Raw genomic sequence first — 24,049 nt, 5'->3', positions numbered from 1 at the left:
AGTGGCCCTGTTATTGTCCTATAGACGGCATTAGGCACTATACCCAATGCCTGTTTATGACTTATCTTCCTGGCCAACTCTACAACTGTTTTCATTCCCATTCAAGCACAGTTAATCTGAGAAGCTAATTCAACACTAAAGGATTAAAGCGCAATGATGAATTCTTACTGTGTTCTAACTTTCAGATAACATTGTAAAAAAAAAACAAAACACAGAAATCTTAAACCAAAATAATTGTCAAATATATCAAGAAATTTCAGGCAACTTAACTGGTTTAGGGAGAAAGTAATATTTTGCAGTTCATTATTTGTTTCTTAAGTCTGTCTGCACTATTTCCCTGTCCACCTCATTTCTGTATCTTACTTCATAATATCTTAGCTTGGGCTATATTAATAAAATATCACAGGCTGCATGATTTAAACAACAGAAATTTATTTTCTCACAGTTCTGGAGGCTAGAAATCCAGTATTAGTTTTCCTCACTATTTGATTTCAGATGAGAGCTCTTTTCCTGACTTGCAAAGACCTCCTCCTCACTGTGTCTTCCCAAGACACACACACACACACACACACACACAGTAAGAGAGACAGAAAGATTTCCTACATCTCTTCTCATAAGGATACCAATCATTAGATTAGGGCCCCATCTTTATGATTTTATTTAACCTTCTTAACTCCAGGCAGAGGAACCAGAGATCAAATTGCCAACATCCACTGGATCATCGAAAAAGCGAGAGAGTTCCAGAAAAACATCTATTTCTGCTTTATTGACTATGCCAAAGCCTTTGACTGTGTGGATCACAATAAACTCTGGACAATTCTGAAAGAGATGGGAATACCAGACCATCTGACCTGTCTCTTGAGAAACCTGTTTGCAGGTCAGGAAGCAACAGTTAGAACTGGACTTGGAACAATAGATTGGTTCCAAATAGGAAAAGGAGTTCTTCAAGGCTGTATATTGTCACCCTGCTTATTTAACTTCAATGCAGAGTACATCATGAGAAGTGCTGGGCTGGAAGAAACACAAGCTGGAATCAAGATTGCCGGGAGAAATATCAATAACCTCAGGTATGCGGATAACACCACCCTTATGGCAGAAAGCGAAGAAGAACTAAAAAGCCTCTTGATGAAAGTGAAAGAGGAGAATGAAAAAGTTGGCTAAAGCTCAACATTCAGAAAACTAATATCATGGCATCTGGTCCCATCACTTCATGGGAAATAAATGGGGAAACAGTGCAAACAGTATCAGACTTTATTTTGGGGGGCTCCAAAATCACTGCTGATGGTGATTGCAACCATGAAATTAAAAGACGCTTACTCCTTGGAAGGAAGGTTATGACCAACCTAGATAGCATATTTAAAAGCAGAGACATTACTTTGCCAACAAAGGTCTGTCTAGTCAAGGCTACGGTATTTCCAGTGGTCATGTATGGAAGTGAGAGTTGGACGGTGAAGAAAGCTGAGCGCCGAAGAACTGATGCTTTTGAACTGTGTTGTTGGAGAAGACTCTTGAGAGTCCCTTGAACTGCAAGGAGATCCAACTAGTCCATCCTAAAGGAGATCAGCCCTGGGTGTTCATTGGAAGGACTGATGTTGAAGCTGAAACTCCAGTACTTTGGCCACCTCATGCAAACAGTTAACTCATTGGAAAAGACCCTAATGCTGGGAAGGATTGGAGGCAGGAGGAGAAGGGGATGACAGAGGATAAGATGGTTGGATGGCATCACCGACTCGATGGACATGGGTTTGGGTAGACTCCGGGAGTTGGTGATGGACAGGGAGGCCTGGCGTGCTGCGATTCATGGGGTCACAAAGAGTCGGACACGACTGAGCGACTGAACTGAACTGAACTCCATTAGGCCTTATCAAATATGGTCACATTGAGGGGTTGGGATTTCAACATATGATTAGGGGCAGACACAAACATTCATTCCATGTCACATAATATTAACATCTACTCTGGCAACCAGATTAAAAACTGACATCTCTCATATTTTGCTGGTAAAGTTTGAATTCTTCCTCAAGCTATTTTCAGAACTCTGTTTCTTCCCCCCTTCTAAATACTTCTCACTTTGTTATGCATTTTTTCCATACAAATACAATGATCTTTATAAAACGATAATGGATTACTAATGACCCAAGTAGTAATACTCAATGTGCAAATGTACACACATGTGCACATGTATGTGTGTGCGTGTGTGTGTGTGTGTGTATTGGTGGTGGGTGCGAAGGCATTTGGGGTAGGTGGAGAAGAATAAAGCCAAAATGAAAGAGGAGTTTTTTCAAACTACATATTTTTGCCTAGAAGCTCTCTTGTCCATATCTAAGCTTTATTTTTTAAAAAACTATTCTCTCCATAGTGCTCATAGTCAGTTTATTCTCTCCTCTTTAGCCCATCTGCAATGTGAAACCATGTTCTAAATCACTGAGGTACAGAATAAGTTTTCCACTCTTAATTCTGAGATTTATATCAAGAGTGGCCTATGTATGTCTTTTAGCATACATGAACATACACTCCAGACTTCAACAACCCTAGGATAGTCATAAGTACTAAATATCATCCTACAACAATGGTTCTCCAACATTTTGGTGTCAGAATTGCTTTATATTTCTAATCATTATTAAAGAACTCAAAGAATTTTTGCATATTTGTATTTTACTTATTGATAGTTACCATATTAGAGATTTAAGCTGTAAACTTTTTAAAACACAAAACTACACAGCATACATTCCACTAGCCTTCAGAGCAAAGATGTAATCAGATATCATGTGGCCTCTGGAAAACCCATGGCACTCAAGAGAGAAGGAAAGTAAGAAAGCCAAAAACATCTTAGTGTATCATAAAAAGAGCTTGACTTTGCAGACTTTTTAGAAGGTGTTTCAGGGTGCCTATAGGTATTTAAACTATCCTTTTTGAATCACTATTGTAGGGTATTCCTAATTTTCTAAAACAATTATCAAAATGCTAGAAACAGATTTAAAATTCTGAGAGTTTAAAATATGTACTGTATCATTTATTTCATTAAAAACTATGCATTATTAAAAAAAAAAAAAAAACTGCCCCCCAAGTGACTCAGTGGTAAAGAATTTGCCTGCCAATGCGTGAGACACAGGAGATGTTGGTTTGACTCCTGGATAGGGAAGTTGCCCTGGAGGAGGAAATGCAACCCACTCCAGTATTCCTGCCTGGGAAATCCCATGGACAGAGGAGCCTGGTGGGCTACAGTCCATAGGGTTGCAAGGAGCTGGACACAACTGAGCACATATGCATATTGCATTCATAATTACTAAATATCAGCTTTGAAAATTTTTTATCCTGAAATCATCTCATCACCAATTTTACATTTTCCAGAGTCTTGCTCAAATGCCAATTTCCCTATAAAGCATGTTTTGACCTAGTTATTTCATAATGGTAAAGGTGGTAACAAAAATATTTTGATAGAATCTATATTAAAATAATTAGGCTAAATGTAAATATCTATTAACAATAATATAAATATACTTATATTAAAGTTTATTGTTAGACAAAAGAAATTTCTTTAGTAACAGGATAACAAGCTTCCCTGGTGGCACAGCGTTAAAGAATCTGCCTGCCAATGCAGGAGACGCAGGAGACGTGGGTACAATTCCTGAACTGGGAAGATTCCCTGGAGCAGAAAATGGCAACCTACTCAATATTCTTGCCTGGAAAGTCCCATGGACAGAGGAGCCTGGCAGGCTACAGTTCATGGGGCTGCAGGTAGACACAACTGAGTGTCTGAGCACACAACAGGTAAAGTATATGGGCACAGAAGAGGTAAACAACAAGACGTAGTAGTAAAACCTTAAGAATATTATCTTCTAACTGTTCACTTTTCTTTAAAAAAAAAAACAACACAAACAGAAAGAGAGGAGGGAGAGGAATTTTCCATTGCTGAGAGTGAGGATTAGAAGGAGGCACTGGAGATTTGAGGTGAGTAGAGAAGATGATAACAGTCATCTAGGAGGGAGGGAAGGTGAATGGAGTGTAGAAATGTGTGATTCTTGGGCCACGTTAAAGATCCATTGGAATTTAAATATCATAAAATTAAAATGAAAATAGCTTGATGACAAGACCTTCACAGGATTCTTAATTTGTTTCCCCTCCAAGGACCCTGTAGCTAGAAAACTTTTAAATATAATTGGTTTTCTTTGTAAGCCTATGTATTATGATCATATGTATTTGTGTGGGTGATTGCATGCATTTTAAAACATTTTTTTCTAAGAAAGGTACACAGAATTCACCAGACTGATAATCCAGTTCATCCCATAAAAAAAGGTTAAGACTTTGAATTCTAAGGAGCAGCCATAAAATTAAGGGCTAGGGGTCAGTTGGACCCAAAAACATTAAGAAAGAATCTCCAGTTTATCTTTGCTGATAGAGTCATGGCATTCCGTAGAGGGGCTGTGTTAACTCTGAACACAATATTTATGGAATAAATGATTATACTCCTCCCAAAATGTGGGCTACTCACTTTCAAAGGTAATCCTTGAATACCTTCAATTTCTTCTGTAAATATTAGTCTACGTAGACTTCTAAAATCTGAAAAATGACTTTACAAATGTCTTTTTGAGACAGTTTTAAATTTCATTTTATCTATCTATTTATATATCATCCAGATTATAAAGCATATTACTATAAAGTTGGGTGTAGTATTCTCATGAAGTTTTTAAACTCTACCCATGTCCCACATTGCAGGCAGATTCTTTACCATCTGAGCCACCAGGGAAGGCATCTGTAATTTTACCTTTTATATTTCTAATATGTATTTTTGCATTTTAAAAATTTTCTACTTAATCAGACTGACTATGAGTTTGGTTCCTTGAGTTGACCCTTTCAGAAGACAATCTTCAGAATGGAATGATGCAGCCTGGTTTGTTTTTCCCATTTTATCTATCTTGGATTAGAGTCATTGCCAACTTCCCCAACTTGCTATCAGGGTGACCTTATGCAATTTATTTAAGCTTCTTGTGCTTCAATTTCTTATTTATAAAATAAATATAGTAATTGCCAACCTCTTTAAAACGTTTTGCTGTATCAATTTATTTATATGCAAATGACTTAGAAACATGGTTGGCACATAGTAAGCTCTTAAGAAATATTATGTTTATGGCATTATTTTCTGGTTTTTCCTCTATAAAATATGTAAGGTATGTTTTACTTCCCTTGTTTTCTAATAATTAAATTGTGGTGATAAATTGCATTATCTGAGTTTTGCTTTGGCTTTAACTCACAAGTACTGAGTATACAAACAGTCACTTTATCTTCATTTCAAAATAGTTTGCCATCTCAGGTGCATTTTCATCTTTATACCCAAGAGTTATGTAGAATGTTTTAAAATGTCCCATTATTAGGCCAGAGAGGGAGGACAGGGAAGCCTGGCATGCTGCAATCCATAGGGTTGCAAAGAGTTGGACATGACTTAGCGACTGAACAACAAGTAGGCCATAGGACATTTTTGTGGTTTATTTTATCACCTAATGATTAAATATACAGGTTCTCTGATTTTTGTGTATTAAAATTTTCTAGAGATTTTCTTTTAAATTGCCCATTTTTATTAAAATATAAGTTGACTTACAATATTATATTAGTTTCAGATGTATAGCTTAGTGATTCAGTATTTTTACAGATTATACTCCACTAAAAGTTATTATAACATAATGGCTATAATTTCCTGTGTTATAAAATATATCCTTGTTGCTTTTCTATTTATCCATGATTTTTATTCAACAGTTTCTGTGAATGGGTCTTCAAAATTTGACTATAATGTACTTTACCTGTCCATCTGATGCAAAAAAAAAATATTATTTAAATCCACTTTATTGTTTATTTACTTTTTATTATTGACTCATTTTGTCTATTTCTGAGAAAGATAGAAATAACCTACTGACAGGCTGAGAGCAGCGCACAAAATGTCTCTGTCTTATTTAATGTTTTTGGTTTGACATTTTTATCACAAATCATATTGTGTAAGTAATGGCCTATAAATACCTTTTGTATTTTTATTTTTATGTGTGATTTTGTTTTCTGTGGGATTCTTATAGCATATAGTATGTTTTTTCAAAGGAAAAAAAAAGACAAATAAGGGTCTCTATGTTAAAAGCTTGCTTAATCCATTAATATTTATCATGACTTACTGGTCTGCCTAGGATTATTGCTGCTCAATTTTTTAGGTGCTTCAATTTTTCAGGTGCTATCCTTAACCTGCTTTCTTATTGTTCTTGTATTTTTCTTCCTTTTTCTGACATTGGTTGGCTGGTTTGGATTTTCTTTCTCCATTCTTCCTTTATTTATCTAGGGTTTCGGAAGTTATACGTCCATTTCTATTCTCCTGTTAAAATTTTAAACAGTGTATTTAAACTTTAAAAACTGATTTCCAAGAGTCAATCATACCATATTGTTCTCTTTCATAAGAAAAGTATAAAAATCTAAATAAATAATTGTTTTTTTACATATTCTCTCTCCCCAGCTTTCATATGTTTAGACTCACAAAGGGTAAGATCTGTTTGGTTTCTTTTTTTTATTTCAGACCCAGTTATTTTGGCTTTTGTCATTTTTGAACTTCCACTTAGATAGGGCAATTAGTATTTATAGTTCAGTTCTCCAAGATAGAATTTATAATCAAATTTGGGCCTACTCTATACTGTCAGTATATTATCATGTCATAAAGTAATGCTATAGCAGTTCTTAATGGGCATTTGTTGCAGGAATATACATATTGATCAATGAAAGAGAATAGAGTCCCAAAAGAGGAAAATGCTTCTGTCAACATTTAAGAATTTGAATTATGTAAGGAAAATGGACTGTACTGTGAATGACCACATAATAACTGGTTATGCATTTGGAAAATATAAAGATCAATTTCATAAACACATACAACATAACAAAAGTGTATTTCAGATAAGTGTAGGAACAAATGTAAAATTCTAAAAATATAATATATTGAAAAAAATTGAAAATATTTTAGTAGTCTCAAAATGAAAAAGGCTTTTCTAAATTACAAGATCCAAAATTCATAAAAGAAACATTTGATATTTTGGCCAAGTTTTTTATATTTCTGTGTTTTAAAAGTTATTACGGCCGAAGATAAAAAAGCAAGGCAAAAACTAGGAAAACAATTTTTAGCACATACACGAATCAGAATATTTATATCCAGAATCTATCATAAGAAAAGTACAACACAATGGAAAAATAAGAAAAGAATATGAAAAAATAACTCAGGGAAGAAATATAATCAGCCCATAAATACAAAGACATACTTCAACCTCACTAAAAATCAGGCTAAGGCAATTTTAAAATAAGATTTTATGTTTTAGCAAAAAATGAGAAAAAAAATGTTACTATTAACAACCAAGTTTGATAAAGGGGAGAAAATGGGCAAGTTTTTATATTTTTAGTAAAGCCATTTTTGAGATAATCTTTTTAAATTGCCATTATTAGGAAAATTCCACCTCGGCTTTATTTTAGAGAAACACAAGCATGAATGAGTAAAAAACAGTGTGTAAGGATATTCGTTATAACATTGGCTGCTTATTTTTTAAGAAATTGATAAACCATGTCAATATTTCTCACTATAGAATGATTAAATTATGACTCACTGATGCAATACAATACCTTGACTCTCTTTAAAAGCATAAGAGTGGAAGTGTCCGTCCCTTAGTAGTATCCAACTATTTGCGGCCCCATGTAGCTCACTAGGCTCCTCTGCCCATGGAATTCTCCAGGCAAGAATACGAGAGTAGGTAGCCATTCCCTTCTTCAGGGGATCTTCCTGACCCAGGGATCAAACCCAGGTCTTCTGCATTGCAGGCAGATTCTTTACCATCTGAGCGACTAGGGAAGCTCTTTAAATGTATTAGCTAGAACTAAATACACTGGTATGTAAGTATGTCTAAAATATATTAAGAGCACATCAAGACTTCCCCTGCAGTTTCAGTGGTTAAGATTCCATGCTTCCACTGCAGGGGGCATGTGTTCAACCCCTGGTCAGGGAAATAAGATCCCACGTGTGGCACAAAAAGGCCATAAATAAACTAAATAAAATATATTAAGAGCACAAAGCAACTTGTATATGTGTATTATAGATTAACAATAACTTTTATATAAAGGAGAGTACACAGCACAGTGAGAAAGAGACTGAGAGAGACAGAAATAGAAAAGAAGGGAGGAGGAGAGAAAAGAGACATGAAGAGAGAGAGGTGAGGAAGGAGAAAACACAGGCACTCATACAGGAGACACTTGTCAGTTATCTACTATGCACCAGTCTTTGTTGCATGATAAAGATAGATAGCGTCCCTCCTCTCCAGGACTGTTAACAAATACATGAACAAATCTTGACAAACCTAGACAGTGTGTTGAAAAGCAGAGACATTACTCTGCCGACAAAGGTCTGTATAGCCAAGGCGATGGTCTCCCCAGTAGTCATGTATGGTTGTGAGTGTGGGACCGACCGAAAAGAAGGCAGACCACCAAAGAACTTTGAACTGTGGTTCTGGAGAAGGCTACTGAGAGTCCCTTGGACAGCAAGGAGATCAAACCAGTCAATCTTAAGGGAGAAAAACCCTGAATATTCACTGGAAGGAGTGAAGCTGAAGCTGGAGCGCCAGTATTTTGGTCATCTGATGCAAACAGAGACTCATTGGAAAAGTCCCTGATGCTGGGAAAGGTTGAGGGCAGAAGGAAAGGAGGGTGTCAGAGGATGAGATGACTGGACAACATCACTGATGCAATGAACATGAACTTGGGCAAACTCTGGCAGACGGTGAGAGACAGGGAGGCCTGGCATGCTGTCATCCATAGGGTCACAAAGAGTCGGACATGACTGGGCAACTGAACAACAACACAATAACATGAACAAAGAACTATGTAAGGAAGTTATTCAAACAGTAATAATTCACACACTGAAAAGTGTGATAGAGAAGATAATACAGATAACACCATAGAGAATGGAAGAAGATGTGTGTGCAAATAATAGATGAAGTGCTCAGGGACTGCTGCATTGAAAAGGGCTCATTCAAGCAAAAACATGGAAGGTGAGGAGCAAACCGAGAAGGGAAATGGAATTTCAGCACAGAGAATGCCAAGACTTGAAGGAAAAAGAAGACACCCAGTATGACAGGCAGACATGTGAGGCTTGAGAGCAGAGACGTAGACCAGGGTCAGTTCACGTACGGCCACATGGGCCATAGGATAAAGTTTGGATTTATTAAAAGCACAATGAAATAATTGTTGGAGGGTTTATGTCAGGTAACATAATTTGATTTGTGTGATAGAAATGTCACTTTCACTCCCACATAAAAAATGAATTGTAGAGAACAAGAGTAAAACAGAGAGATCCATTAAGAAATGTTACAGTAATCCAAATGACAGATTACAGTGGTGGGCACTAGCTGGAGAGATAAAGTTCATATACTTAGGAGGCAAAGCAACAGAACCTTCTGTTAGGTGGAATGTGAGAAAGAAACCAAACAAGATTTCAAGATTTTGGACACGAGCAGTCAGGATGGATGGTAGAACAATTTACTAAGATTGAATAACAAGAGGAGGGGCAGGTGTTAAACCTGCAAGAATCAAGAATTCAGCTTTTATCATCTTAGGCTTGAATTAATATTAATAACATAAGCAATACTCATGTAATGCTTAATATGTTTTGAGCTCTTGCTGTATATTAACTCATTTAATTTTCATAAAACCCCATTATATAGGTAGTTGTTGCATCTCCAAGTGAAAGCTTAAAAAAGCAAGCTAAGGAGACAGATCAGGGAGTTAGTTATTTTCATATCAATAATATATTTTTTATAGATAGCTTTTAAAGCCATGGTACTAAATAAGACTCCCTAGTGTTCTGGTTATCTGTTGACATCAAGCAACAACCAACATATATGGTCAGGGACTTTGTGGTTTGATAATTCAGGCAAGGATCAATGGAAATGGTCTGTTCTCCAGAATGTCTGGGAATGGCTGCATGGAGAAAACCATCCAAAGAGTCCTTCACTCACATATTTGGTGCCTGGTCTGGTCAATTAGAAGAGTTTACTTAGGATCTGGACTAAAATGCATACATATGATCTCTGCATACGGCTTGTACTTCTTATGGCAAGGTGACATAGCAAAGAGAATAACATCAATGAGAGAATCTTTGAAGAAAATGAGACAGATCTGCCTACTTTTTATAACCTAAACTAAGAAGTGACACAGTGTGACTTCCACTATACTCTGTGGATCAAAGCAGTCATGAACCCACACAAATTCAGGAAGCAGGTACTTGGACCCTACCTATCATTGAGGGAAAAGGGACGTTAAAGAATTTGTAGACTCAAAAAAAGAAACTCCACAATTAGAATATACAGAGAAGGGAGACAAGACTGAACATTGGAGAACTCCAATATCTAGAATATTCAAAGAAGAAACCATCAAAGATAACTATATTCATATATGTGTACCTAAACTTGGAACAAATACTTGAAACACACAGTAGTAAAGCCTGAGGAGAGGTACAATTGAGGAAAAAGGTAAAGGTATGATTCTTGATAACTTCTGTAGAGCTTGAAACATTTTTAAAGAAAATGTATTACTATTTTACCTGAATGTTGTTTTCAAATAAGTGTTCAATAGATTATAAGATCATCATAAAATGTTTAACAAATATATTTGGTCCTTATTTTGTCACCTGAAGTATTTAATTTTTGAAAACATGGATGTCAATAGTTAAAGATAAAATTTAGAAAAATTTGCAAGAAACACGAGTGTTTAGGTTTTTTCAAACGTGTGTATATGTGTGTGTGTGTGTGTGTGTGTGTGTGTGTGTGTATATAAAATATTCTCCACAATTTTGATCCCCAGCAAGGGGTGTTCAAACTCAGTGGTGAAGAGACAGAGATTACATTACAGTTTTCCCTTTTCATTATCAGCTAAGGTCAGATAATTATCAGTACACTCCAGTCCTAAAATGAAGAATCGGAAAAAATTAAAGTTTTAACAGAGTATGAAAAGGGTTATAATTATAATCTTAGCTGAATAAAAATCTTGATAATTTATGTCTTTCAAGCTTTATTCGGCTCTTAAAAGAGAATTCTTATCCACAGATACATAGGTATAGAGACACAGATATATATATGGCGCTTTGTTCTAAAGAATTGCATTCATCCCAAAGCAAATTGGAATAGGAAACATATGTTTGCTCATAAAACCTATACCAACTACTAAAATGTAATCAATGTTTCTCTAAAAAGACTGAATATTCATTCACAGTTCACCAAGCCTCTCTTAGGATAAAGCAGTCAAATTGATCTATTCCTAAGACCTTTACCACAGATAGTTTTAGCTGAGAAAAAAAAAGAAGGGAAAAACATTTCTTCACTCCCATTGTCCATTCTGGGGCAATGCTTAGCACTGACTGTTCTGTCTTCTTCCTCAACCATTGACAAATGGTTTGAGAAGTCTTATTGTAAACTATGAAATCACTAGACAACAGACCAATGATGCCCTTTCATACAATACCTCTTGAAATTTTTAATTGAAATTTCGTATCTGGAACAGCTTGGTTCTGACAGAGGCCCAACAGGAAATGCCAATGTTTATTCATTCAGAACCCTCCCGCCTTTAAAAGAAGGCACTGGCTTTGTCCTTTTGCAGTGAAGAGTGTGCTCTTACATTTCCAGACAGCATTTGATAAAGTTCCACATCAGGGATCAAGGTCTTGGCAGAAAGATTGAGGTCTGCAAAAAGAGGAAAACAAAATGGACATAAATGTACATGTAATGGATTGAATGTTGGCTAAAGGGCAGATGAGGGTATGGTCATAAATAAAAACTTTTCATGGTGGCAAAAGATAACTGGAGATATATTACTGAATCAGTGTGAGAATTCCACTTATTCATTAACCATTAAGGTGAACTTAGCAATCGAATAGACAAGAAAATATCTGATTCACTAAATGTAATTGTGTTGGAAGAATGGAGAATAAAATTGAAATTCTACTCCCTAAAGAAGAAAACAACATTGAATTGTGATATGTGTGTATTGATATGTGATATGTGTGAATTGATGTGTGTGTAAATATGTATGTATATATGTATGTGTATATATATATATTATAAATAAACACAAATTAACAGGGCTTCAAGTTGAAACGTTAATCTACATGAGTTTGTTTTTTTTTTAATATATTCTCCAGGGGGTCTTACCAACCCAGGAATTGAACCCTGGTCTCCTGCATTGCTAGAAGATTCTTTACCAGCTGAGCCACAAGGGAAGCCCAAGAATACTGGAGTGGGTGGCCTGTCCCTTCTCTAGCAGATCTTCCCAACCCAGAAATTGAATCGGAGTCTCCTGCATTGCATGCAGATTCTTTACCAACTGAGCTGTCAGGAAAGCATTTAATATATTCTACTTCCTCACTATTATAAAGAGGAGCAGGTAGGTAAATAGAAAAGAGCAACGAAAGTAAAAGTGGAGAGTCCATGAAATGAAAATTCACTCTTTTTCCAAGAAAATCAGGAAATTATGGACTCAGCACTCAGCTATCATTGCTGTGGGCCCCCTTGCCCCTCTGGCATATTACCCATAGTTGGGTTGTCTGATAAAATACAGGTTACCGGTTACACTTCCCAGGTGGTGCTGGTGGTAAAGAACTAGCCTGCCAATACAGGAGATGTAAAAGATGGGAGTTCGATCCTGGGGTCAGGAAGATCCCTTGGAGGAGGGCATGGCAATGCACTGCGGGATTCTTGCCTGGAGAATCCCATGGATAGAGGACCCTGGCAGGCTATGGTCCATAGGGTCTCAAATAGTCAGACATGACTGAAGTGATTTAGCATGCACATGCACCAGTCAGTCACACTTGAATTTCAAATAAACAAATATTAAATATTTAGTGTAAGTATGTCCCATGTAATATCTGTGCCTTTATGAAATAGTTATACTAAAATTTATTGGTTGTTTACCTGAAATTCAACTTTAATTGGGTGTCCTATTTTCTTGTTGTTTTCTGAATCTTGCAACACTAACTCATAGCCAAGCTTCCATCCAACAGTTCTGGACATTGGTAAACCCTCTAGGGAAAAAATGAGATACTTGACTACATTGTTGGGGGAAAAAAATTAAAAACCTTGGCTATGATAAAAGTGAAATTACTATTGAGATGGATGAAACTGGAGCCCATTATACAGAGTGAAGTAAGCCAGAAAGAAAAACACCAATACAGTATACTAATGCATATATATGGAATTTGAAAGATGGTAATGATAACCCTATATGCGAGACAGAATAAGAGACACAGATGCATAAAACAGTCTTATGGACTCTGAAGGAGAAGGTGAGGGTGGGACGTTCTGGGACAATAGCATTGAAACATGTGTATTATCATATGTGAAACAGAACACCATTCCAGGTTCAATGCATGAGACAAATGCTCAGGGCTGGGGCAATGGGATGGCCCAGAGGGATGGGATGGGGAGGGAGGTGGGAGGGGGGTTCAGGATGGGGAACACATGTAAACCCATGGCTGATTCATGTCAATGTATGGCAAAAACCACTACAATATTGTAAAGTAATTAGCCCCCAACTAAAATAAATAAATTTATTTTTTTTTAAAAAGTGAAATTAAACAGAACCAATTATCATTATTAAATTAGATTTCTGTGTGAATGTCCTTTGAATTTTATCCTATTTAAAGAATCTTACTCCCTTAAAATTTACTTTTCTTGCCCTGTTCATTGTGAATATGAAAATTTATACTAAATAACATTTTGCTGTAGCTAACATCATAATGCATTTTTCAGTCTTGAGGATATTCTTGTATTTTGCTTTCTTTTTATAGGAAAAATTATTTTTAGATCACTTGAAATATATCACAGCAATTTTAGTCAAGCTAAGCCTAAGTTAAGTTCCTCAAAGTTTCTGTGAGTACAAGGTAATAAATAAGAAGGCATATGATACTGTCAAGAGACCTGTGAGGTAGCACTGTATCTTTGAAAAAGTCTGTGACTTTTTTGTCCTCAGTTTTTTCACATATGGGGCTTCCCAGTAGTTCACATACAAGAAAACAGTGTTGAAGAAATTAAGTAGATTATATTAAAAGTATGTTCTAAGACTTAAGACTTTAAAATTACAAAAACAAGAAATGCAATACCTACACAGTAGATTGCAACTTTTATAAAATTGACCAGTTTTTCTTTGCTACAATCCTCCCTTCTTTCATTATGGCTACAAGGTCTATGCAACCTGAAATGTATAGCATAGTCCAGCTCCAAAGTTCAGTCCCAGGACTTGCATTTCCAATAATATCAGTGATAATAATAATATCGCTCAGTCATATCTGACTCTTGGCGACCCCATGGACGGTAGCCTGCCAGGGCTCTTTTGTCCATGAAATTCTCCAGGCAAGGATGCTGGATTGGGTTGCCATTTTCTTCTCCATCCAGTAATATGATTGACTAGCCATCGCAAAGCCCCCCTACTGTGAAAAACTTATTTAGAAATATAGAAAATATAACATAAGGCCTTTTGTGCGCATAGCTGACCTCATGAGGCAATGAGTTATCTCCAAGGGCAGACCCTGGAGAAAAATTAAAAACCTAAAATAGACATGAATGCAAGATTCAGCTGTCCTGGTTGTGGTTGTGAACTGACGGACAGTGTGTGGTTGTTGTGAACCTTGGTAACCAAGGAATTGGGATTTAATGGACATTAAGGGACAAATTATAAAATCCTAGAGACATGTGAGCTGAAGAGTTGGAATTGAGACACCAAAGAAAGCCAAGATCCTTGAAAAAATATATCCTCAATGAAAGATCAGACTTTAAAATAAGTACTTTCTTTCAAAGAGAGATGAAAAGAAAGTGTTATCTATCATGAAATTGGCTCTTTATGTAAAATCAATCCTTATTTAAAAATAACATCTATACACATATATGCTATATATTAATATAGATACAGTGTGTATCTATGTATGTATGTATGTGTGCATATAGGTGAAAGGAAATTCTAATAGTATATATACATATATATAGATAGATATATAGCATATACATATATAGATATATATACAGCGAAGTTAGGACTTAAGACTTAAAGAACCTCCCACACTGCCAAGGTGGGCCTTGGGAAGGGTGTGTGTGGTATATGTTTGAAAGGAAGAATTTGATTGATAGGATAGAAACGTAAACTCTGGCAAGAGTCGCCTATGTGTCCACCAAATAATTTTCCTTCTCCTTCTGTCCACAAGATTCAACAGCCTCTTCCAGTCTCATTTGAAGTCAGATGTGGCCTTATCACAACTTTGACCAATGAAATCTGGTAGACATGAGTATGTACTTACAGAATCTAATACAAAGCCTTTAAAATAGTAGGTGCTCAACAAAAAAGAATGAATAACCTCCCCTCTTCTCTCACATTTATTTTTGATTCATTTACTCAATACTGATTGAGTACTTGTACTCTTTGGCTTCCTGGGACTGCTCCATGTAAGGACTAAACCTGGATATCTCTCTCCAATAATATCTCATGAGTGATTGTATTTCACATGACCTCACTATTAGAATTTCCTTTTCCTCATGTCTTCCAAGTTTTCCAAATTGACAACTCAACTGCTAAACTATTACAAAGGCATTCTTGCCATTTTCTTTTTGGCTGCAATGCCCTCATCTAAGAGATAGGCTTTGGTGAGTATCTCTCCAGTTGTGCTTTAGGTTAGTGAGGATATTTGCCCTTACTGATACAATTTTTTTCATAGGGGTTAGTTATCTGGTTGCCAGAGGTTGACAATAAACCATTTAGGGAACGTTTTACAAGGGTGTCACTTTAAGACATAGTCTCTAGGAATCATGTTCAGCAGGCCCTTGATATCTTGATAAAAGCACAATTGCAATAGAAAGTGTCTAAAACACCTCTTCAGGAAGCAAAAGGATGTGTGGTATACTGCTAGGCCAAATGTAAGTTTTCTGCATGTGAGATATCTTCAGAATGACATTAGTATTTATCTCTCTTTTGTGTGATCCAAAATTATCTGGTAGCAACCTAAAAATAATTCTAAAATGGTAAATATATGTGTTCTTTGAAAATAAACAAACACTTTTTAGACATGACCATTTGCTTAAACACACTATTTATCATTATAATGAAGACCCTAGTCTTTTCCTAACACACAAAGCATAGATCTTTGGCTTATGATATGGCTGTTACAGAGCCCTCCTGCTATGGTTTTATATGGTCTTTGAACATCATCCCCCTACACTTTCATGTATATAGACTAATTAAAAGAATAATATTACATTTCATTTTCCTATTTTTATCAAAAGTGATTATCTTCAACAAACTCTTTAAATTGTTCTGCTTTTGTATCAGTGATTAATGTATTGTGCCTGGTTCTTCTTGCCTGTTAATTGTTTTATACAAGTGGATGCTAATATAAGCAATAAGGTTTTATTAATGTCCCAATCAAATATATTGAAGCGTATATGTGTTAAATACATGAGGGCTAAATAGGTGATCTTTCTTAAAAGAACATTAGGTTTCGAACATTGATCCATATTTATTAATTAAGGCCTCTTTCAAAGCTTTTCTGCAGTATGATTAAAAATTGTTTCTATTTTATCATTTTAAATGGTGTATCTATTAACATATAGATTTATTCAAAAAATACAAGTGAAACTTCAGTCTCTGAAGATATAAAATTTAATATAGATAATTTATAATTCAATCCATATTTTTAAAATAAATCCTCTCCTAATAAGTACTTTAAAATAAAGTCTTCTGTGCCAAGTCATAAAAATAAATTACCTAGAATTAAATAAAACAAATTTTATTGAAACCTACAAAAAAAGAGAAAAAAAGTGTTAATTTTGATACTTTGGTGCTATCCAGGTGTAGTTTCCATTACCAAGAAATACCTCAAAATTAGATTTGATTCAAGCATTGGTTACAAAAACTCAGATACCGCAACTTTTTAGAATTTTTTAAAAAATATTAGCAGAGGCAAAATAGAATGTTGACATCAATATAAATGTGATCATATCAAATAATTTTCAACTTTTTTTCTCTCAATTTTTTAATATCTGTTACCCTGAAATCTTACCACATGTTTTGCCTGCGTAATCTTAAAATTGAGTTGTCATCTATGAGTGAATTATCAATAGATCTGATCTTAGACAATCTCTGAAAATTCAGTTATTTAGTTCATTTTTACTCATTTTTATTTAAATATGATATTTTTAACCCGAAAAAATATGAGGATAGATGGCAACACGGTCAAAACAATTTTCAATAATCATAAACTACAAATGATTCATAGCCACAATAAGCAAAGAGGGAAAATCAATAGGAAACAGACAAACATCTGTGGTAGTTTTAAAACACTGAGTTTAAATATTTTGTTTAAAAGTCTTTGCCATTAATCCCAGTGAGAAATCAGGTGTATGTACCTGCCTCTAGAATTTGGGCAGCCTTATGACTGCTTAATCAATAGAGTATGGCAGAGAAATGCTATGCATATTCCAAGGTTGCATCATAAACAACAATACATCCTCCCTAGAACACCCATTCTTAGGGCTCTGATCCTTGGTATAACTGTCTGCCAGTTCTGAAGACACTCTGCTATGAGGAAGCCAAGTTAAATTCTCTCTGTATGAAGAAAACTGGAGGAGAGAGTTAAAACTGTAGGAGAGTGTTAAAGCCAAATTAAGTTCTCTCCATATGGAGAGAACGTCCAAGGGACCTACTTAATCAGGATCTCCAGGATACAGACAAAATAAAACTATAATTTTAAAAACATATGCAATTGATTTTTAAAAAAAATATTTATTCTTTGACCAGCGATTGAACCCAGGCCCCCTGCATTAGAAGCCTGGAGTCCTAGCCACTGGATCACCAGAGAGGTCACTGCAACTGATTTTAATAGGCACATATACTTAAAATTAATCATTTACTCATATTCATCACAATCTTATACTCATCTAATCAATTGCAAGTTTCAGTCAGTAAAATCATATCGTGGGATATAATTTCACCCTTGCTGTATTGGAAAACTCCATCCCTTTCCATTCTCATTGCCTTTATTCCAGGGCACCACCCAATATTTTTAGACTACTGGTTTTTCCTGGTGACTCAGTCAGTAAAGAATCTGACTGCAATGCCAGAAACCAGGCTTCCATCCCTGGCTTGGGAAGATGCCCTGGAAAAGGAAATGGCTCCAGTGTACCCGCTCCAGTTTTCTTGCCTGGAGAATCCCATGGACAGAGGAGCCTGGTGGGCGAGAGCCCACGTGGTTGCAAAGAGTCAGACATGTCTTAGTGACTAAACCACCACCAATAGCTATCTAATCGCTTCCAGTTCTAATTTCCTTCTATCCAGACTTCACTAATCACTCAGGGGGATCTTTTTTAAAAAACAAATAGCTCTTGTTACTTTTCTGAGTAAATCATTTCAGTAGCTTTCCATAAAGTAAATGCCCGTAAAGACCAATTCCTTCAGAATCTTTATTGAACATGCCAGCCTGAATCATCCTAACCTCACATTCTTACCCTTCATTTACCTAATTCATCATTCAGGTCTCAACTTAAAATGTTATATCCTTTCCTTAATACTCCCCCTCACATGCACACATGCCTCTAGATTATGTCTTCTTGTTATTCTTCACCAGAATCATTGCTCATCCTTTTCATGGTCATCATCACATCTCCAGCTAGGTGCTTTCCCACATACACTATAAAATCCAAAAGAGCTGCGGCCACACTTGCCTTCAATGTAAATGATAAGAATTCAGAATTTAATGAAATAAATCAGTGAATGCATTTTAAGAAATTGATGAGAGGCATTTATTTCCAGTTACCAGATGTTTTGCTTTGTTTAAAAACAATTTAATAATTACAGAATGCCTAGGTAAATATTTTGATTTTTATCTTTAAAAAAAAATCTCTCTACTATTGCTTAGATGTTTCTGATGAAAATGTTAATTATTATGAAACATTTTCATATAGGAATAAAACCAGTCATACACTCATGGATAGGGTACTAGACATGGAGTGGGCAGGAAACAGACGGAACATCCCAGAGGAGAGTTCAATAAAGGGATCTTTACCAAGGTGTGAGCGGGTGTAGGGCAACATCAATGCAGTTTTGACTACTCACAATCAAGCTCATCACCATCACTCTTCCCTTTTTCTCCAAAATCCTACTGAGTGTCAATCAGTGGAATCCTTCTGCTGCTGCTGTTTAATCGCTAAGTTATCTCTGACTCTATAATCCCATGGAGCCCGCTAGGCTCCTTTAGCCAAAGAATTTCCCAGGTAAGAATACTGGAGTGGGTTCCCATTTCCTTCTCAAGGAGATCTTCCTAATCCAGGGATCGAACACACGTCTTTTGTTTAGCAGGTAGATTCTTTACCACTGAGCCACCTGGGAAACTCCAGCAAAATCCTGCTGGAAGCCAAAAGGCAAGGTGTTTTGAATCTCAGATCACCTAGGACACAGAAGAGGGTGGAGAGAGTGGATAGTGTGTCTCAGGGGAAGCCAAGAATATGCAGCTCAGGGAAGAAAAGGGTATGGCTCTATGCATAACTCAGGCTTTTTTTTTTTTTTTTTTTTATAACTCAGGCTTTTTATCAATGTCAGGTCTTTATCAGGACTATTAGCAAGCTTTGGAACACTTTGGTAAAAAGAGGTTAATACATTCTTCCCCAAATTCAATAATACCCAAAAGTACTAACTATAGTAGTTCTCAGAGATGGCAATTTCTCTGTTAGGCAGACAGCAAAAAAGGAAACAGGCATAGGGTAACCAAAAATACAAATTTTCATAGGATGATCCCAATATAAGCCTGTGTCCCATCCCCATTAATAGCACCTCCTTTAATTTTAAAGTGTCCTAGTCTGACTATCAGATTATATTACTACACCACTACTATCAAAATATATAGAGCAAAAGTCTTAGAAACAAAAATAGGAATGGGCAGAAACAAAATTAAAGCAGTAATCTTTGATTAGTTTATTATGAACTACCTAAATTAAAACCTAGAGTGTTTAAATAATGCAAATTAAAAAGGTGAATTCTAGTTTTAAGTAAATTGTCCTCTTGAGAGCTTGCCTTGTTTAGAAGAATCAAAAATAAAATTTCTAATAAGATACACAAAAGAAAGTCAATATAATTCAAAACATAAAGCAAATTCAGACTGTTTTCTTACCCACAGTGTCATAAACTAGAAACAAATAATAAAATTTAAAATAATAGCAACAGTAATGTTCTCCAAAGCTAGGTAATAAAATTATAATTCTCCCTAAAAATTATAGAATCAAAGCGGATATGAAAATTACAGTAAACTGATCTAAAAACTAAGAAAAATAAAAATCCACCCAACTACAACCTATGGAATTCAGTCAAAATGATGTTCAAAAGTAAATTTGCTGCTATCTAATTTTATTATTTCCAAAAATAAGATTAAAAATAAATTAAAATGCAGCTCTAGAAGGTAGGAAAATGATAGCAATGAAAGCAATGATAGCAAAAAAGCAAAGAATGCAAAGGAAAATTAAAAAGTCAAAAATCCGTGAATTTACAAAACATAATTTATTCAACACATCCAACTCCTGATTCTAATCAAACAGACATGTTGTTGAAAATACACCAGTAACAGAAAGAAAATAATGAAAAGAGTTTACTTTAAAGTTATAAAAATTTTTATTGTTTTAAAATGTATTAAAATATGAAATACAAAATAATATTTTATGTAGCTATGAGTGGACTGGGGATGTGTTTGCTGTTCATTTTACTTCTTGGCTTTACATTTTTTTCTTTCACCAAAATAACCTTAGAGGTTAAAAACATGTCAAGCTGCTTTGGCCTGAATCCAAAATCCCCCGCTTACCAGCTGTATGTCTACAAAAGAACATCCTTAAGCTTCAATTTCCTCATCTAGAAACACAGACAACAGAAGCACCAACTTCACAGGTTATTGTGAGACTAAATGATATCACCACTAGAAAACTTGACCAAAATGCCCTATAGTAAGGCCCAAATTTATATTTTATTAATACTATTTTTACTATTTTGCCAATTGAGCTTATTTTTCATTTAATGGAAACACTTTAGTTTTTAAGTATAATGATGAACAATGACAAGTGTGTAAGTGTACTTTAATAACTGATTTTTTTTATTTTATGATATCAAAAAACAATTTTAAATGATGAAATGAAATACCCCACTCACAACAGCAACAAAAATATTGACTAAGGATAATTCTAGCAACAAAAGTGTAGGGTCCATGAAGGAAGATTCTAAGTAAAGAACCAACCTGCCATACTTCTCAATAAGAAGACATTGACTGATGACCATATAGGTCTTCACAGAAATTCTGGTAAAAACCCAATAAACAGTCTAGTACAGCTAAAAACTCAACAATATTGTGTCTCTATTGTTTTTCAATAGAGAACGATTTGCTGACCATTAGGAGGTATTTAGTTCTTTTGTGACTCACACTTAGGAAATAAAGATGCCATAGGTAAGGGCAATACCATACCTTTTTCAGAGAAGTCCTGAATGTGCTGTTGCAATACTGTTGTGGTTTGTTTGTTTTAGGACAACAATGAAAGAAAACAGGAAATGAGGATTCTACCAGTGTAGCTCAAATGGTAAAAAAATCTGCCTGTGACACAGGAGACCAGGGTTGATTCCCTAGGTCAGGAAGATCCTCTGGAGAAAGGAATGGCAATCCACTCCAGTATTCTTGCTTGGAGAATTCCGTGGACAGAGAAGCCTGGGCAGAGAAGCTTACAGTTCGTGGGATCACAGAGTCAGACACAACTGAGTGACTAACACACACTCACCAGTGTTCAGCACAATTTCTCCACCTATCCCCTTCCCTATGAGAGTTTTGTCCCCTTTTTCACCCTCTTAAGGAAGGCTAAGAGCACGGGGAAAAAAAAGTTTCTTGTTTGTATGACTGGAGAAATATATTCTATTCATATTCATCTCTCTTATCTTGACGTCAAAAGGCATTTGTGTTTTCTAAAGTAAAAATGAAAAAAGATAGAACCAGCTTTTTGCTGTTTTCTCCTACTAGACAGAGTTCACTCTTGAGGGCACACATGTTTTTCTTCCTTCCAAGGATGCCATTTTATTTATAAATAAACAAGAAGTGAATGTTTTCTGAGTGGAGAAAGACATGGCCTTAGAGCATTCGTATGCTTACCGGTTGTTTATCTTCCAACTGAAAATGGATTTATTATTTTCAGAGGCTCTATTCAACTTATGGTCTGAATTTGAGAAACAGAGAGGCTGTGACAGGGAGGGATTGGCTAAGGGAGAAGATGAAACACTTGCCTAAGGGGAAATGAGTGACAGCAAGAGGAAAATGTCTTTGGTCATCAGTTCTCAATAGCCATCTTTTATTCCTACCTTATAGAAATCACAAGGGAAATGTATCAAAATTATAAACAATGTGAACAAGTTTTTTTTTTCCTTCAAGCTATTCTATTCAGATACAGTGTCACAAAGAAAATCTATATATGATCTACATATGAATATTCATCTATATATAAATCAATGGAGTTAGAAAAGAAAATTTAACCTTGATGAGTTTTCTGCCTCTTCTTTCTTATCTCTAAATTACAGATAAATTTAACTAAACTTCCTTGAAAATTTCCTCTGTTACAATGTCTGACATAAGTAAAGTTACCTTGGAGTGATTATTTTTTTTTAATCCTGTCATCTGGGAAATGCATTTTCTAAACTTCTGTCCTTAAGATCTTTCCCTTCTCTTCTACACTTCTTGGTTCTGGAAATGCAATCATTCCCATTGCCTCAATTATCACACTTATGGCAATGACTCCCAGATATAACACTTAACTCCTGATTCTAGTTCCTTACTTGCAATAGCAGAAAACATTTCTGCATATCTTACATCTCAACCACATTTTCAGTTTCTTAACTCAAAAATAAGAGATTCGTATTTTTCTCCTTTTTTGCTTTCAACTCTATAACTAGTTTCCAAATTTCAGTACCTTTTGCATTATGAATCCTTGTTGCCATTCTTATCACCACCACCCTGGTTCACACATTTTATATTCCCTGCTTTGACTATCAGAACTCATGTCCCGTCTTTCTCCAGTCATATTTATCGAACCCATACACTGTGGTCAGATTATTCTACCCAAAGCATCTCTGAGATCCTCTCTGCCAAAAGACAGCCTAACCTCTACTTTAAGGTCCAGTTTAAATGTCACTTCCGTCATGGTCTTTTTCTTGATATACACACTATCAGCACAATCTCCCTCCTTTCATACCTCATAACATTTTGTGTATGTATATCTTTATGTCAGTTGTCTTATGCCTATAGCTATTTATGAGAAAAAGCATGTGAGAAAAGAGAAATTAAAATTTTTCAAAAAATCAATATAATTGAAATGAATCTAGGTCTCCCATGATTAGAGTTGGCATGCTTTATTTATATAAACTTTCAACAACAGTATGAATTTGATACCTCTATTTTCAACATACTTTGAATTATGATTCTTTTTTTTTAATATTAGGCATCAAGACTGAATTCCATTAATTATTCAAAGACTGTCATCCAATAAGATTTTCACCAATATGGAAAATGCCAATTTCGTACAAAACAGTTGTTAAAGTAGAAAGAGTGAGAGGAGACACAAAACTCAATCTTTATATCCTATTACAGTTTTGTGAACTTTGAATTGAATTTCTGAAGAAAAGCAACTCACTTTTGCATTATCTGGAACCTGTCCAAAAGGAAACCTCAATGGCCTGTGATTCCTAAAGGCCACACAAAAGCCCAGCTATAATGATGAACACTAAACCTCCACTCTCTCAGTTTCTTGGCCTACTGTTACCAATGGCTTTTTAAATGATTGCTAAAGTCACAATTGCACAACTCTAAGGGAGAAGAAAAGAGCTGCTAAGATCAAGTGTATAGCCAGCTCATTTATATAGATTAGAAATATCAATATTCTTCAAAGCTATTTCTCATCCCTGTAAGTGTAGCATCACAGAAAAGCTAGCAGTCTAAGAAAATTATATCATT

The 24,049-nt window shown here is 35.4% G+C and overlaps 1 protein-coding gene across 8 annotated transcripts in view; it reads right to left on the bottom strand.

The window, feature by feature from the left end:
• Positions 1 to 11,499: 11,499 nt before the first annotated feature.
• The window catches only part of LOC145542216 (uncharacterized), a 41,380-nt gene continuing 28,830 nt past the window's right edge, over positions 11,500 to 24,049 (bottom strand). For 6 of the 8 annotated variants that reach the window (XR_014079677.1, XR_014079674.1, XR_014079673.1 and 3 more), the window contains 2 exons: positions 12,963 to 13,072; positions 11,500 to 11,735 (listed from right to left, as the gene is read on the bottom strand). Coding sequence is in view for 2 of the 8 variants with exons in the window: in XM_081580606.1 (XP_081436732.1) it covers positions 11,709 to 11,735; positions 12,963 to 13,072 (137 nt within the window). In the remaining 6 variants the exon portion in view is untranslated. The remainder of the gene's footprint in view (positions 11,736 to 12,962; positions 13,073 to 24,049) is intronic. The other 2 variants (XR_014079676.1, XR_014079675.1) reach the window with 1 other exon arrangement.

Source organism: Giraffa tippelskirchi, chromosome 3, assembly GCF_054371585.1.
Source record: "Giraffa tippelskirchi isolate mGirTip1 chromosome 3, T2T-mGirTip1v1.2.pri, whole genome shotgun sequence".
Classification (NCBI taxonomy): Eukaryota; Metazoa; Chordata; class Mammalia; order Artiodactyla; family Giraffidae; genus Giraffa; species Giraffa tippelskirchi.
Note: the sequence above shows the minus strand (reverse complement) of the source record. Positions and strands in the feature narration are given on the sequence as shown.